This window comes from Papaver somniferum, chromosome 4 (assembly GCF_003573695.1).
Source record: "Papaver somniferum cultivar HN1 chromosome 4, ASM357369v1, whole genome shotgun sequence".
Taxonomy (NCBI): Eukaryota; Viridiplantae; Streptophyta; class Magnoliopsida; order Ranunculales; family Papaveraceae; genus Papaver; species Papaver somniferum.
The window spans coordinates 42,975,537-42,992,747 of record NC_039361.1 but is presented as its reverse complement, the minus strand read 5'-3'; the positions used below and the strand labels follow the sequence as shown (position 1 = coordinate 42,992,747).

The following is a 17,211-nucleotide window of genomic DNA, read 5'->3' as shown; positions in this document are numbered from 1 at the left end:
GCACTGCCAGAAGACCCTTCTTGACTAGTATCACCCTTCATATTTGTAGAATTCTTGAAATTTCCTGAACCTTTAAATTTATTCTTGTTATTTGCATAAAAATCATTACCACCATTATTATTCTTGTTGTATAAGGCAGATGAAGTTTGATTATCAAACATACTCTGAGTGTCATGATGTTGAGCACTAAGCCATTGATCATGATTCAGCAGCCTTGGCTTTAGTTCGGCAAAAGTAAAAGGATTTTCTCTATTTTGAACAGCAATAACAAAACTATCAAATTCCCTGCCTAAACCATTCAAAACATGCATCACTAAATCTGATTCAGGAACTTTTTCACCTATAGCAGCTAAATTGTCAGCTATAGTCTTGATATTTTGCAGATAAACTTGAACAGTGAGATTCCCTTTCTTGAAATTATGTAACTGATTCCTCAACATAGCTTCCTTGGCCATGAATTGATTCCTAAAGCTAGTTTCAAGAAAGACCCAAATTTCTCTTGCAGATGAAAGACCCAAAACATCTCCAGAAATAGAAGGAGTAAAAGTTGCCTTTAAACAACTAACAACAAAACAATCTAGCTTTCTCCATAAAACCCACTCAGGGTTAAGATTATTCACACCATTAACAACAATTTCCTTAAACGGCTCTTGATCATCATCAGTAACATGACCATATAAGTCAGTTGTAATTAAAATTGACTCAAACTGATCCTTCTAGACAAGATAATTTGAAGAATCCAATTTGGATGAAACAAAATTTGCTATATTCGAAAAAGGTAATGAAAAAGGTAAAGAATTACCAGCTTGAGCAGCGGAAGACATCTTATTTCTTCTTGTATAAACAATTACAGACATTAACAGCCAACAACAAGAAAAAATTTGAATGAACAGATCTGAATCGAATTTTGGTGAATATGAATCTAAAATAGGTATTAGAAAAAGATATTGATTCACAGAAGAACTCTTCCTGAAAAAATATGTTGAAAATTATTTGCAGGTAGGGTTTTATTGATTTATTGAAAAATTTCTCCTAAAATTGAACCCTCAAGATACCATGAGAAACACTGTAAAAGATTATTATTCCAAAAGATAATAGACAGAGAATAGACTCTGTTATAAGTACAATAGAGTGTGGTGTACAGACAGCGATCAATGGGGTCAAACAATCTTGGACTAAACTTTTTACAACTACTGAAGAGAATATATTTATGAGTAATGGGATGCCGGTATACACATTCAAGAATGGTGAAATTCTGATGCCAAATTCAGAGGGTTTTTTTTATACGACCCGAGATGTGATAAAGCTAAACTTGTGACCATTCATGAAATTTCTGGAGGCAGTGAAATCTGCCAAGTTGAAAGTTATATGGACATATTGGTTTCACTCGGCTCACGTACTTACGTTGGGAAGTAATTTGCCTACTAGGTGTTGTTTATTGCTTTAATACAGATTTTGTCTCTTTTAGAAAAAAGAATAAAAAAAGACTATGAAAGAGAAAATGGAGTATAGATTTGCTGGAAAATTTAGTTAGTCTTATTTTAGAAGCAAGATAGAACTTAATGTTGTCAGTCTTGTGATGGACAAGATCTGAGTTAGTTTATTTCCCTTAACCATTTCTTTAATGTCTCGGAATATTACAATCTTCTCATAACCGTAGTTTTGTTTATTTTGTTCGCATTCGATTTATTTTCTAATCTATAAAAATTCTTTCTTGCTAACGTCGTCAGACTTGTACCCCAAGTCATGTATACGGGTAATCTAATTTATAGAACTGTAATATTTTTGTTGCTTACTATGAGAAACACTATAAAAGATTATTATTCCAAAAGATAATAAACAGAGAATAGACTCTGCTATAAATACAATAGAGTGTGTTGTACAGACAACCATACACACGGACACAGCTGTAATAGCAGCAGTTACAAAATAACAGAAAAACTAACAAAATTGAAAACTACTTCCAATACTCCCCTGAAAACTGAAGCTGGGAGAAAAGTAAAACAGCAAAGTTTGAAAAGTAAGACACTACAACTGGTAAAAGAGCTACTGTAAAGAAGAAGTAGAAATTCCATAAATAGTATCAGTTGTCGGAGATAAAACATGTGAAGAAGAACCTAACAACTGCACCAATAACCTTGATAAAGTTGGATGACATAGTCCCGTTGTGAATAAATCAGCTAACTAATCTTCTGAAGCAACATGATATAACTGAATAAAGCCATCCTCAACAAGCTCTAACTGAATGATATTGTAGTTCTATATGCTTTGTCCTGGCATGAAAAATTTGGTTAGAAGCTAAAGCAAAAGCACTGGTGTTGTCACAGTAAAGTTTAGCAGAACACTTTAAAGGAATATGTAACTCATACAATAAAGAAGAAAGCCACTTAAGCTCAGCTGATGCCACAGACAAGCACTTATTCAGCTTCTGCTGAGGATTTTGAGACAGTTGGCTGTTTCTTGGAAGACCAAGATATCAAACTAGAACCCTGAAAAACTGCATATCATGATGTAGATCTCCTTGTATCAGGACAGCCTGTCCAATCTGAGTCTGTATAAGCTCTTAAATTCTGCAAATCACCTTTTCTCAATGTAATACCTAAGTCAATGGTTCCCTTTAAGTATCTCAAAATTCTTTTAACAAGTTGTAAATGTATATCTGTGGGTGCATGTATAAATTGGGATACATAGTTAACACCAAAACAGATATCTGGTATAGTAACAATTAAATACTGTAAACCACCTACAATAGACCTATACTCAAAGACATCTACTAATAATGTACCATCATGAATCGATGCTCTTGAAGCTTTAACAACGAGAGTATCACAGGGCTTAACATTTTAGCTTTATCTAATAACTCCAATGTATACTTCTTTTGTGTAAGAACAATTGTATCAGAATCTCTAACAACTTCAATTCCCAGAAAATATCCCAAGTTGCCCAGTTCTTTCATATAAAATTCAGTCTTCAGAGAAGTAATAAAGGAATCCATCAATGATGAAGAACAACCAGTTAAAAGAATATCATCAACATAGAGTAATAATATAACTATGTCCTTGGCATTATAAAAGACAAACATTGAATTGTTAGAGATTGATTTCTTAAATCCAGATGACAATAAAAAAGAACTAAATATATGAAACCAATCCCTGGGAGCTTGTTTCATTCCATACAAACTCTTCTTAAGATGGCAAACATACTCAGGATGATCTGGATCTGCAAATCCAGGTGGCTGGATCATATAAACATATTCATTAAGAAATCAATGAAAGAAAGCGTTACTAACATCCAATTGTCTAATATGATTCAAAGCCATACAAAGAACAACTCTGACAGTGGTACACTTTACAACTGGACTAAAGGTTTCATTAAAATCCACTTCATCTTGTTGATTAAAACCCTTAGCAATTAACCGTGACTTGAGTCTATCTATAATGCCATCAGGCTTTTTTTTGACCTTATACACCCATTTACAACCTAATATATTCATATGAGGTTCTGGTGGCACCTTTCCCAAGTTCCATTCAATTCTAAAGCATCATGTTCTTCTTTCATAGACACTTGCCAACTAGGATCTTTAATTGCTGCCTTAAAAGTCTTAGGCTCAGAAATAGTAGTTAACAATGCAGTATGAGAATGAGATAAAGGATGCTTGATAGTAGAAATCAATATATGATATGGAAATTGCTTTGACTTAACAATCCCATTTTTTGACCTAGTGACAACAGAACTAGTATGAAGAGCCTCAGAAAGAGAAGGAGTTTCAGAAACAACACATGGATTAGAAAGAGATGGAGAAGAAAACTCAGAAGTTGAGGAACCAAAATAAAGCTGAGATTCATCAAATACTACGTTTCTTGAAATATGCAACTTTTTGGTGATAGGATTGTAACACTTATATCCTTTATGCAAAATATTATAACCAATGAAGACACATTTAACTGATTTGGGAGATAATTTGTCAGCTCTTGAATGAGCTAGACAAGGATAGCAAACAACACCAAAAATCTTAAGAAAACTATAATCAGGAGCAAGACCAAATAAAACCTCAAAAGGAGACTTATAATCCAAAAGTTTTGTAGGAGTTCTGTTTATAAGATAAGAAGTTGTGAGAAAAGCATCATACCAATATTCTTTTGGGCACAAAGCATGAAACAAAAGAGAATTTCCCATTTCAGTAATGTGCTTATGCTTTCTCTCAGCAATGCCATTCTGCTATGGGGTGTTAGGACAAGAAATACGAATGAGAATACCACTAGATTCATGTAAAACCTTAAAAGGCCCTTTAACTAACTCAGAAGCTCCATCAACTTGAAAAGCTTTGATTTTTGTGGAAAACTGATTTTCAGTCAATTTTTTAAATGTGAAAAACACTTAACATCATCAGACTTTAGTTCCATTGGATAAATCCAAAGAAAACCACTGAAATCATCAATAAACACTATGTAGTATTTAAAACTATTTAAAGAAGGAATGGTAGGACCCCACATATCATAATGAATGAGTGACAATGGTGTATCAACATGTGATTGAGACAATTGAAAAGGAAATTTCTTGTTCTTAGCAAGTTTACAAGGATGACATAAAGAAAGAGAAGAATTTGAAGCTAAAACAATCTTATTTTTAGAAGACAATTTATGAAGAATATTCTGAGAAGGATGACCTAGTCTATTATGCCATGTAGAAGAAGAAACAACTACATTAGAAACAAAAGAAAAATTGTTGGGCGCAATATGACTAATAGGATACAAATTGTTAACCATTTTTCCCTGAGCTAGTAAATTATCTGTTGCTAAATATCTTGTTTCATAACCAAAAGGGTAAAACTTGAAATAACAAGAATTATCATGTGTGAACTTTTCAACAGAAAGTAAATTATGCTTCATTGTTGGTACTAATAAGATATTGTTGAGCTTGAGACTAGTTTCTGATGGTTTAATAACATAATTTGCAGTAGACACTATAGATAATGACTTACCATTGCCAATTTGCACATGATCCTTGCCTTTGTAATTAGAAGTATGTTGAAGTAAAGTATCATCACCAGTCATGTGATCTGTTACACCTGAATCAGAGATCCACTATGGAGTAGAAGTACTGGCAGAATACAGAAAACCCAGCAAATTTCTGAGCACCAGAAGAACTAGAAGCTGCTTGTTGTTATACATTTTCCACAGTAGCAATATGACCAGAAGTAGAAGAACTAGAAGTTGCAGTTGGGGGATGATACCTAAAATGGCATCTACTTGCATAGTGTTCCTTTTTCCTACAAATCCGACATTCCACTTGAGAATAATCCCTTCTTACAAAACCATTAGCACTGCCAGAAGACCCTTCTTGACTAGTATCACCCTTCATATTTGTAGAATTCTTGAAATTTCCTGAACCTTTAAATTTATTCTTGTTATTTGCATAAAAATCATTACCACCATTATTATTCTTGTTGTATAAGGCAGATGAAGTTTGATTATCAAACATACTCTGAGTGTCATGATGTTGAGCACTAAGCCATTGATCATGATTCAGCAGCCTTGGCTTTAGTTCGGCAAAAGTAAAAGGATTTTCTCTATTTTGAACAGCAATAACAAAACTATCAAATTCCCTGCCTAAACCATTCAAAACATGCATCACTAAATCTGATTCAGGAACTTTTTCACCTATAGCAGCTAAATTGTCAGCTATAGTCTTGATATTTTGCAGATAAACTTGAACAGTGAGATTCCCTTTCTTGAAATTATGTAACTGATTCCTCAACATAGCTTCCTTGGCCATGAATTGATTCCTAAAGCTAGTTTCAAGAAAGACCCAAATTTCTCTTGCAGATGAAAGACCCAAAACATCTCCAGAAATAGAAGGAGTAAAAGTTGCCTTTAAACAACTAACAACAAAACAATCTAGCTTTCTCCATAAAACCCACTCAGGGTTAAGATTATTCACACCATTAACAACAATTTCCTTAAACGGCTCTTGATCATCATCAGTAACATGACCATATAAGTCAGTTGTAATTAAAATTGACTCAAACTGATCCTTCTAGACAAGATAATTTGAAGAATCCAATTTGGATGAAACAAAATTTGCTATATTCGAAAAAGGTAATGAAAAAGGTAAAGAATTACCAGCTTGAGCAGCGGAAGACATCTTATTTCTTCTTGTATAAACAATTACAGACATTAACAGCCAACAACAAGAAAAAATTTGAATGAACAGATCTGAATCGAATTTTGGTGAATATGAATCTAAAATAGGTATTAGAAAAAGATATTGATTCACAGAAGAACTCTTCCTGAAAAAATATGTTGAAAATTATTTGCAGGTAGGGTTTTATTGATTTATTGAAAAATTTCTCCTAAAATTGAACCCTCAAGATACCATGAGAAACACTGTAAAAGATTATTATTCCAAAAGATAATAGACAGAGAATAGACTCTGTTATAAGTACAATAGAGTGTGGTGTACAGACAGCCAGACACACAGACACAATTGTAATAGCATCGATTACAAAATAATAGAAAAGCTAACAGAGGTCACGTTAACTAATGTTGATTTGACTAAATTACTTCCAATATACTATTTGTAAAGGTCATTGAAAATGCTAAGTAGCACCCGGATTTGTACACCAAAATTTGACACCGCCTATGTATCAAATTTATATTGGTTTATTTCTTAAAAGGGACCCCCTATTTTTCTTGGTGGAGTAGGGTGTGAAGGTAATGAATGGTTGAGATGACTACCGCATAGTGATGTAGAAAATCGGGGTCTCTGTAACACTTTCGGGCCATTTGCGTGAACTGAAGGAATGCTTCAGATTATAATCATGCACTCTCTTCAAGGTACGCTAGAATGGCAAACCAATCACAAACATTCACTAATCGATTTTCTACGGACGGACTTTAAATTCGAAAGTGCTACGGGGATCCCGGATTTTGCCCCCACTATCTTACACTACTATATGGCAATCAGATCCACCATTGATTCCTCCTCGTCCTACCCCACCAGAAAAAATAGGGAGGCCTGTTTTAAAGAATGAACCAACACTGTTTTGACATGTAAACGGTGTCAAAACTTGGTGTATGAAACGGGGGACTAGGAAGCATTTTCGCTTTAAATTCTACCTGCAAAGTAATTGCAAATGCTCAGCAGTCGCTTTGAGAACTTTAGCAGCATTGCAGCAGCAGCAAAGCGTACTATTATTGATTATAATTCAGCAAGCGTGTAAAAGGCACGTGGAATAATCTTATTCTACCATAAATGACCAAACTATCCATCATAATTCCCAGTAAAATCCTTAAGATATCGTTTATCTTCTCAGAATCTTCTCAGAAATTTATCAAAACACCATTTCCTAGCTCTGAAAATAAGAACTTTCAGAGAGATATGGAGAGAAGCTCTGTTCTAAGCTTTCCTTCTTCAAAAACACATTTCAGATTTGCTTCTCATCAATTATCTTCTCTCAAGTTGTTAATTTTCATCCTAAACAGTTTAGATGGATTTTCTCCTTGAAAACATATTATCGCCATTTAATCTTCGAAAAACCTAGATGGATTTTCCTCATCACGAGCTCAACAACAACCTGAGCTCGAATCAGATTCTTCATCAACTGATTATAAGCAAGGGAAGAAGAGGCTTGTTGATCGTTTATCAGCTGTTATTGATGCGGTTAATGATCAGGAACTTCCTCCGTGATTCGTGGTAACGCAATCAGGTAATCATCCATTTTTTGTACTTCAATTTTTTCTTTAATCAGACATTTTTCTAGTTCCAATTTGAAATGAAAAACTTTCGCAATTGCCGAGCATAATGAGTACATTTATGTATGGATAATTTTGGTATTTAGTTATTCGATTTATTTTGAGGTTTTAGGCAAAATATATTAAGAAGTTAATGTTCAATTTAGGGAAAGCCGATAGTTTTCCAGAGTTTTCTAGAATTTATGAATAAATCCATTATAGAATTTCAGAAGTTATGCTTTTAGGGAATCAGAGAATTTTCCAGAGTTTTCTAGAGAATTTCAGAAGTTATGTTCAAGAGTCTAATAATTTCAGGAATCACTTGCTTATCAAGTTATGTAAGCTATAAATACCATATGAAATTGATGGCTCATTACACACACAAGCTCTAAACTCTAATTGCGTTTTCTCTTTTCACCTTCTTTTGGTTTCAGTCTTTAATTTTCTTCTTCAATCACAGCAGAGAGTTTTCATCAATGGCGGATACCGAGAAGTTTGCTTTCCAAGCTGAGATCAACCAGCTTCTCAGTTTGATCATCAATACTTTCTACTCTAACAAGGAGATCTTCCTCAGAGAGCTTATCAGTAACTCTTCCGATGCCTTGGACAAAATCAGATTCGAGGGTTTGACTGATAAGAGCAAGCTTGATTCTCAGCCTGAGCTCTATATCCACATCATCCCTGACAAGGCCAACAACACCCTTACCCTAATTGATAGTGGTGTTGGTATGACCAAGTCAGATTTGGTGAACAACCTTGGTACCATTGCAAGGTCTGGAACTAAAGAATTCATGGAAGCTTTGGCTGCTGGTGCTGATGTTAGTATGATTGGGCAGTTTGGTGTCGGTTTCTATTCTGCATACCTTGTTGCTGATAAAGTTATTGTTACCACCAAGCACAATGATGATGAGCAGTATGTTTGGGAATCACAGGCTGGAGGATCTTTCACTGTTACCAGGGATACCTCTGGCGAGGTTCTTGGCAGGGGTACTAAGATCACTCTCGTTCTCAAGGATGATCAGCTCGAGTACCTTGAGGAGCGCAGGTTGAAGGATTTGGTCAAGAAGCATTCCGAGTTCATCAGCTACCCAATCTCTTTGTGGACAGAGAAGACCACTGAGAAGGAAATCTCAGATGACGAGGATGAGGAGATGAAAGATGAAGAGGGAAAGGTAGAGGAGGTTGATGAAGAAAAGGAGAAGACGGAGAAGAAAAAGAAGACTATCAAGGAAGTATCCCATGAATGGGAGGTGATCAACAAGCAAAAGCCTATCTGGATGAGGAAGCCAGATGAGATCACAAAGGACGAGTATGCTGCATTCTACAAGAGTCTCACCAATGACTGGGAGGAGCATTTGGCTGTGAAGCACTTTGAGGTTGAAGGGCAGCTTGAATTTAAGGCAGTTCTCTTTGTTCCCAAGAGAGCCCCATTCGATCTCTTTGACACAAAGAAGAAGCCCAGCAACATTAAGTTGTACGTTCGTCGTGTGTTCATCATGGATAACTGTGAGGATCTCATCCCTGAGTACCTCAGCTTTGTTAAGGGTATTGTTGATTCAGAGGACCTTCCCCTTAACATTTCTAGGGAGATGTTGCAGCAGAACAAGATCCTTAAGGTCATCCGCAAGAACTTGGTGAAGAAGTGCCTTGAGCTCTTCTTTGAGATTGCCGAGAACAAAGAAGATTATATCAAATACTACGAAGCCTTCTCCAAGAACCTCAAGCTTGGGATCCATGAGGATTCCACCAACAAGTCAAAGATTGCTGATTTGCTTCGATACCACTCAACCAAGAGTGGTGATGAGATGACCAGTTTGAAAGACTATGTGACCAGAATGAAGGAGGGTCAGAATGACATCTTCTACATCACTGGTGAGAGCAAGAAAGCAGTTGAGAACTCTCCTTTCCTCGAGAGATTGAAGAAGAAGGGTTATGAAGTCCTTTACATGGTTGATGCCATTGATGAGTATGCTGTTGGTCAATTGAAGGATTACGAGGGAAAGAAACTTGTATCTGCCACCAAGGAAGGTTTGAAGTTGGAGGAAAGTGAGGATGAGAAGAAGAAGGCCGAGACGTTGAAGGAGAAGTTTGAGGGTCTGTGCAAGGTGATTAAGGAAGTGTTGGGTGACCGAGTTGAGAAGGTTGTTGTCTCTGAGCGTGTTGTTGAATCTCCCTGTGTTTTGGTTACCGGAGAGTATGGTTGGACTGCGAACATGGAGAGAATCATGAAGGCGCAAGCTTTGAGGGATTCAAGCACGGCTGGATACATGGCCAGCAAGAAGACCATGGAGATCAACCCTGAAAATTCAATCATGCAGGAGCTCAGGAAGAGGGCTGATGCTGACAAGAATGACAAGTCTGTGAAGGATTTGGTTCTCCTGTTGTTTGAGACTGCTCTTCTTACATCTGGTTTCAGTCTCGAGGAGCCAACCACCTTTGGCAACAGAATCCACAGGATGTTGAAGTTGGGTTTGAGCATTGATGAAGAGGGTGCTGACACTGAAGCTGACCCAGAGATGCCTGAACTTGTTGAAGATGATGCCCAGGACAGCAAGATGGAGGAGGTCGCCTAAGCCCTTGGTAGATTGCGTAGAGTTTCTAGTACTGGCACTTTCTCCTGTACAGAATTAGTAGCGCTTTGTTTTCTATTTTATTTTTGGTTTTTTTGTTTTTCCTTTTTTTTTTCCTTTTCTGCTTTAGGCTGTGAGTTTGAGGGTATACTTCTCTTTTTGGCTGCCCTGGATGTTTTTGTTACATTACTTACCTGGTCTGCTTAATTTCCTACATAATTGTCTACATCTCATTTTATTTTTTTGGTATGTCCCGCATCTTTTATCTATATGCTTTTTCTGAGTTTGGGTAGAAAAGAATTTTTCAAGTTCCTTAAGAAAAATATAACTTCTTTTAACTCAGATCCACAGAAATACAACGTATAGTCCTGCCTGCGACAGGGTTAGCACAACCACAGAAACTTTGCTTGAAGGTTGAATCCGAAATGCTGAGCTTCTTTTGCAGAAGAGGTGCACATGGTATCTTTTTGTTTTCATTACTTTCTTTCACGGCAATTACTCATGGAGCCACCTTCGACATAGTGAACCAATGTGGTTACCCAGTCTGGGCAGCAGCTGTACCTGGTGGTGGTCGACGACTAGGGACAAACGAGGCCTGGAGAATTGATGTAGCTCCTGGAACAACCAGAGCCCGCATATGGGGTCGAACAAATTGTAACTTCGATGATAGTGGCCGTGGCAGATGCCAAACTGGTGACTGTAACGGACTTCTCCAATGTAACAGTTATGGTCAACCACCGAATACTCTAGCAGAGTATGCACTCAACCAATGGAATAACTTGGATTTCTTCGATATTTCTCTCGTTGATGGATTTAATGTACCCATGGACTTTAGTCCTACTAGTGGTTGTCGGGGTATTAGATGCGCGGCCGATATTAATGGACAATGCCCAAATGAATTGCGGGTACCAGGTGGCTGTAACAATCCATGCACAACTTTCAGGACCGACCAGTTCTGTTGTAATTCAGGCAACTGTGGACCAACTTACTTCTCAAGATTTTTCAAGGACAGGTGCAGGGATGCTTATAGTTACCCCAAGGACGACTCGACTAGTATGTTTAGTTGCCCCGGTGGTACAAATTACAGGGTTGTCTTTTGCCCACGTTAAGGCGCCGCAGGCACGACTTATTGCTAGTTATTGGAGAGCTTCTCGAAACCTTAGTTCATGTAATGAGAACTGTATGCATGATCTAGTCTACCTAAAATAATGACGAAGCTTTGAATTCGGTTGTCTTTGTAAGGCTGAAAAAACTAGCTAGTTAATAAAATTCCGGCAAAATTATATTTGTGGAACAGGAACATTCAAATTTCAAAATTTTAAGAACAAAACATTTTTATAAACTTGAAATATAACATGATTTCAATTATCAATTGGGACAAGTTAAGAAAAATAAGAAGCTAACAACACAAAAAGAAGGATTGTTCTTCATACAAACAATACACCCCCGTAACATATACGCACAACAGATATCCAGATTCCTTGCATACTATGGCACTTTTCCTGCGTTCACCAGTCACATTGTACAGTACATGAAAATATTAGTGCAAACCTCATGAAATACCTCAAGTATTATTGACCGATACTCGGCCGAGTTCATTGATATATAACAATTCAGTAGCTTGCGTAAATCTCTTGCTTCTTCGATTTGATTCGACATAATAACCTCGACCATTGACTCTCTAATATCCTCCCTAGGGTCATACGAATATTTATCCAAGGCTACCATTACAATAGACTTGGTCATATAACTATCGCCGAGTCTTACCTTGCTTCTACTCTTCTTCCTTAACCCTTGATTTCTCAATTGATCTTTGATCATTTGGTCGAGTCTTTCTTGAACCATTGTATGTGATGTACTTGCTATCGAGACGAACACTTCAGAGTTGGAATCGTTTGAATGCCCGAATGGAGACTGGGGAATCGTCTAAAGAAGATGATGCACTATCTTCGTTGACGAACTAGTACTACCTGGTTTCTTGATATCCTTGGAACTTGGCATTCTTATACTTCTAATAAAGTGAACACAAGAATGTATGTGCACAAACCTAATCATGTGTTTTTCGGCGTCTTAAGCATTGATCGTGTTTTGTCTTCTAAACTTATCATTAGTAAAGCATTTTTTTAATTCTAGTTCAATGGATGAGGAACATTTGGAACTAAAGATAAACCCATAATGAGCTAAGAATCTCTTTATGAAGTTATTAGTTGGCATTCCATTATAATCTCTTTATGTTTAGTTCGACATAATCAAAAGAAATTTGGCTTTGTGGGTTGTTGAGGAGGCAGGGAAATGTTATGAATTTGGTTCTTATGTGATGCGGTAGGATTTTGGTGTTAAATGAATTGTATTGAGACTCCCGGGAACTTTATATGATACACAGTTTGCCTTTATCAACTTCTGGGATTATAATAGTTTGGGTAACAAAATATATATAAATAAAAAAATCATTGAACAGATGGTTTGGGTACCTTTTATAGTTTCCCAATGGAATGTGGTTTGGAAGAGCCTTGAAGTATTGCATGGCAGTGTGATTGTTGCAAGATTTTGGCAACATGAAACAAAATCATTGGACCAACTGGGGTAATTCAACTTAGCTTCTAGATTTCTACAACTCTTAGCTTTGGATTAAGAAACTGACACCAAGAAGCATGCCTTTTCCACTCATCCAAAATCTTTTGGAACCTGATGAAGTGAAAAGTTGGCAGACTAGTCTAAACTCCAAAGCAAGCCTTTTTAGAAAAAATAAACCATGACAGAGTTGGTGCTAATTTTACTCATTTTCATGTTCGTTTACTTTATAAATCACCCAACCCAATTACAAATTATGGATTGTGCAGATCCTAGAAACATTAACCACATAAATTCAGCACCAAAGAAAACAAAAGAAAAAGATGACACAAAAAAAAAAAAAATAGAAAAGATCCATAGCACAAATTATCCTAATGTCTAAAACTTAAAGACCAAATGAAATACCATAGACTTAAAGTTTGTCCTCAAAATCAGAGAGAGGGGTCATCTGAGCCTTCAAACCCTTCCTCTTTCTGATGTCTGTCACAAGCTCTGCAGCTTGAGTACCAGCCTCCAAAGGATCAGCCATCATCATATCCCAATGATCAAACACGGACTGGGGAAAAGCCTGTCCAGATGTGGCAGCCCTAAGCTGGGCAGAGAAACCAAATGACTCAACGACAGGTAGATATGCTTTAATGTTGTAGAGAGGAGTTCCTGGCCTCTGCATTTCCTCAAAGACGTGACCACGCTTCTGATTGAGAACTCCGTAAATACCACCAAGAGCACCTTCAGGAGCCTGGATCTCGACTAGGTACACAGGTTCTAGCAGTCTAGGTTTAGCTGTGAGCTGTGAGGCATACATGACCCTCCTAGCGGTAGGAATAACCTGTCCACCACCTCTGTGAATGGCATCAGAATGGAGAACCACGTCACATACTTCAAAGCATATACCTCTCATGTTCTCTTCTGCTAGCACACCTTCCTTTGAAGCCCACTGAAACCCTGCGACAACTGAATCCTTGATTTCATTAAGGTACTGAACTCCCTTACACATATCCACAACCATGTTTGGACCAGTAGTATCTGGACCAAAACACCAAATCTTCTTTGCAAGATCCTTATCCCATCCAAACTCTTCAGATAAGATCTTTGAACGAACTTTGGGATCATCTCTTGGACCAATACGACCATCATCGATGGCTTCAGCAAGTCCATCCTCAAGAGGACGTGCCTCCATGTACAAACGGTTGTGCTTGTTTGGGGACTTGCTCATCACTGTTCTTGAAGACTTTTCTAGAACAGTCTCACGAAATGACACCACAGGGTCAGACTTCACAATTTCAGCACCACCCATGAAATCATCCTGCAAGTCCTTCAAACAGATCTCAAGATGGAGTTCTCCAGCACCTGAAATAAAAAAACATTTAGATCTAATCCAGTTTCACACATGAGAAAAAGTGCTCAGTAACAGAAGGAAAGACGAACCTGCAATAATGTGCTCGCCTGACTCCTCAATGGTACACACCACCATAGGATCTGATTTGGATAGACGCTTAAGCCCTTCAACCAGCTTGGGCAGGTCAGAGGCAACCTTACACTGGACAGCAACACGAACAACGGGAGAGACGGAAAACTTCATAGCTCTGATAGGATGGGCATCAACTTCCTTCTCGTTTGTGAGGGTTGCATTCTTGGTGATAAATTGATCCAGTCCAACCAGGGCAACAGTGTTACCACAAGGTACATCCTCAACCGACTCCTGTTTCTTTCCCATCCAGATAACAGTTCTCTGGACACTCTTGGTGTACAAGTCTTTCTTCCCACCAGGAACGTAGTTAGGCCCCATGATTCTGACCTTAGCACCTGTTGCAACCTTACCGGCAAAGACACGACCGAAGGCAAAGAATCTACCCTTGTCAGAGGCGGGAATCATCTTAGACACGTAGAGCATAAGAGGACCCTCGGGATCACAGTTTCTGATGGCATTGGCATACTGGTCGTCAAGAGGACCCTCGTACAAGTTCTCAACACGATACTTCTGAGCTGTGTGGGGAGAGGGGAGATGATAAATCATCATTTCAAGTAGGGCAGTAGCTGCAGGGAGCCAAGTCTGCATCACACGCTTCATCAAGGGCTTTCCAATCAATTCCTTCTCGTCATTCTTCATTGTAACACCAAGCTTCTGAAGCATAGGCCACAACTTGTCCTTCTGATCATTCATGCAAGTGGCAATGATCTGCTTGATGGGTTCATAACAGAACTGGACAAATCCACGCTTACATGTAGGAGAGTTGGTTCTCTTATTAGTCCACTTCTTAGTTGCTGGGTCAAAGAAGTTCTCACCCCAGAGCCTCTCCATCATCTTACTGTGTTCAACACCGAACTTGGAAGCATACATGTTTGCGAAATTGGTGAGAGTAAAAGCCCAACCGTGCAAACCAGCAGAGAAGGCAACTGTTCCTTTCTCAGGGTAAACTTGGACGTCACCGAGGAGTGGGTCTTCATATGTGGCCATAATAACATTAGCATTCTCGATGACTCGGGAGAAAGTCTGATAAGCCTCTTCTCCATCAACCTGTAGCTCTAGGAAACATCTGTCCATCTTGTTGACAGTCAAAACAGGCCTGATCCTTTCTCCAAGAGCTTGTCGAAGGACGGTCTCGGTTTGAACACAAACACCCTCGATACAATCAACCACAACAAGTGCACCATCGGTAATACGTAATGCAGCTGTGACTTCAGAAGAGAAGTCAACGTGACCAGGTGAATCAATAAGGTTGATGAGGTACTCGTTACCCATCCTTTCACCCTTGTAGGCCTTCAAAGACTCGTCACTCATCTCGTAATAGAGAGAGATACCAGTAGATTTAATTGTAATACCACGTTCTGCCTCATCTGCACGGGTATCTGTCATACGAACATCACCAGCAGTCTCTTGGGCAATGATTCCAGCAGCAGCCACAAGAGAATCAGTAAGTGTTGATTTTCCTGCAAAAGAAACATAACAATGCCAGCTAAATTAATCAACTGTGTGCACAAATTTATCAAAATACAATGTAGATACTGTACAGTTGCATACCATGATCCACATGAGCAATGACGGACATGTTCCTGATATTATGCTTCAGGTCCATGATCCTACGAAGCTCTTCAGCTGTAAACTTCACCTGCACAGATTAAACAATAAAAGTGTATCAGAAATTGGTCAATTATAAAATCATATCGAAACATAAAAGTTAATCCACAGAAAGGCTTACCATCTTTGTTTCTTTAGATGATAAATTCTAAAGATACCAAATATCACTGAATAGATGTAGCAGCAGACAAATCCCTGAATTGTAAAACACAAAAAACAGATAAACTTGGTCAATAACAGCTATCACTAATTAAGCTTGAAAACAAAAATCACGGCACAAGAAATACAGCGTCAATAATACTAAGATTACAAACACATGAATGAATAAACAGGATTATGTTCAACGCCAAAACAAACGATATGAGCTCGACGGTATCATAGATTAAAAACATATCCAGTCCATTGATTAGGTATCCAAGGTAAGCTAAAACCCTAATATTGAATAGGATGGAAACAATACAAGCAGACATTCAAAATCAACATGATGGATTAAGATAACACCAATCTATGTAGAGAATAATCAGATCTAACAAAAGAAATAATAATCAGATCTATACGTGCAAAAAAAAAAAAAAAAAAAAAAAAAAAAACTAAATCATATACAAAGCATCTAAAAAGAATTGTTAGATTTCTAGTAAAAGAATTTCAGGTTTCAACAAATCAAATTAAGATATTAGTAGCAGAGGATATTGAAGATTTGAAAATCGAGCAATTATTAAGTTTCAATGAGATCTTGGAACCAGAAATCTGAATTTACCTGAGAGGAAGTGAGAGCTGCGCTGCGGGAGAAGAAGAGGAGAAAGTCACAAGATGTTTCCTTCTTATTTGGTTTTTGTATAAACCCTAATGGTTACGCGACGATTTAAGACTGACTTTATTGGGCCTAGGGGCGGGGGTTTATTCCATTTTTAGATTCTCTTGTTTTGATATTTTTTTCGAGGGCACCACTCAAAATGTTAGGGGTGAGCCGAGGTCGGTCCAACCAATCCTTCCGCAATTAGGTTGGTGGATGCATAACCGGCTCATGAGTGGATTGCACATAGGTGCACTCCTAGAAATCCACCAAATGTTCATGGGGTGGATTGCACATAGGTGCACTCTTAGAAATCCTTTAAATATTAGATTGGGTAAGGCATATTCATATGTATATGGCAACCATATATGCACTTATTATGGGTATACCAAAGTGTCAAATATATATATCCATATGTCAAATATAACTTATAGACATATACGATAGACTTTCCAGCGAACGATA

The 17,211-nt window shown here is 37.7% G+C and overlaps 3 protein-coding genes across 5 annotated transcripts; 2 read left to right on the top strand and 1 right to left on the bottom strand.

Moving 5' to 3' along the window:
* The first annotated feature begins 7,347 nt into the window (after positions 1-7,347).
* Positions 7,348-10,517, top strand: LOC113275284 (heat shock protein 90-2-like). 3 transcript variants are annotated; one of them, XM_026524762.1, is made up of 2 exons: positions 7,348-7,708; positions 8,197-10,517. In XM_026524762.1, the coding sequence occupies exon 2, from the start codon at positions 8,210-8,212 to the stop codon at positions 10,304-10,306; it is 2,097 nt and encodes a 698-aa protein (XP_026380547.1). In that variant the 5' UTR covers positions 7,348-7,708; positions 8,197-8,209; the 3' UTR covers positions 10,307-10,517. The 3 variants fall into 3 exon arrangements, with proteins under 3 accessions (XP_026380547.1, XP_026380548.1, XP_026380546.1); XM_026524763.1 differs by having other exon boundaries at positions 8,194-10,517; XM_026524761.1 differs by having other exon boundaries at positions 8,168-10,517.
* A 211-nt stretch (positions 10,518-10,728) lies between these two features.
* LOC113272423 (protein P21-like) lies at positions 10,729-11,907 on the top strand. Its single transcript, XM_026522259.1, has one exon. The coding sequence runs from the start codon at positions 10,729-10,731 to the stop codon at positions 11,410-11,412; it is 684 nt and encodes a 227-aa protein (XP_026378044.1). The 3' UTR covers positions 11,413-11,907.
* Positions 11,908-13,036: 1,129 nt separating this feature from the next.
* On the bottom strand, positions 13,037-16,802 carry LOC113275283 (elongation factor 2-like). The gene is made up of 5 exons (XM_026524760.1): positions 16,711-16,802; positions 16,075-16,148; positions 15,897-15,984; positions 14,303-15,805; positions 13,037-14,224 (listed from the first exon to the last, which is right to left on the bottom strand). The coding sequence occupies exons 2-5, from the start codon at positions 16,075-16,077 to the stop codon at positions 13,287-13,289; spliced, it is 2,532 nt and encodes an 843-aa protein (XP_026380545.1). The 5' UTR covers positions 16,078-16,148; positions 16,711-16,802; the 3' UTR covers positions 13,037-13,286.
* Between the last annotated feature and the right edge of the window lie 409 nt (positions 16,803-17,211).

Bases quoted from the DNA above. Each gene is read 5' to 3' on its own strand.
- LOC113275284 (XM_026524762.1), top strand. From the start codon at position 8,210: ATGGCGGATACCGAGAAGTTTGCTTTCCAAGCTGAGATCAACCAGCTT.
- LOC113272423 (XM_026522259.1), top strand. From the start codon at position 10,729: ATGCTGAGCTTCTTTTGCAGAAGAGGTGCACATGGTATCTTTTTGTTT.
- LOC113275283 (XM_026524760.1), bottom strand. The intron at 15,806-15,896 runs GTATGCAACTGT...TTTCTTTTGCAG, and splicing joins CATTGCTCATGTGGATCATG to GAAAATCAACACTTACTGAT. The intron at 14,225-14,302 runs GTTCGTCTTTCC...TTTTTATTTCAG, and splicing joins AGGCGAGCACATTATTGCAG to GTGCTGGAGAACTCCATCTT.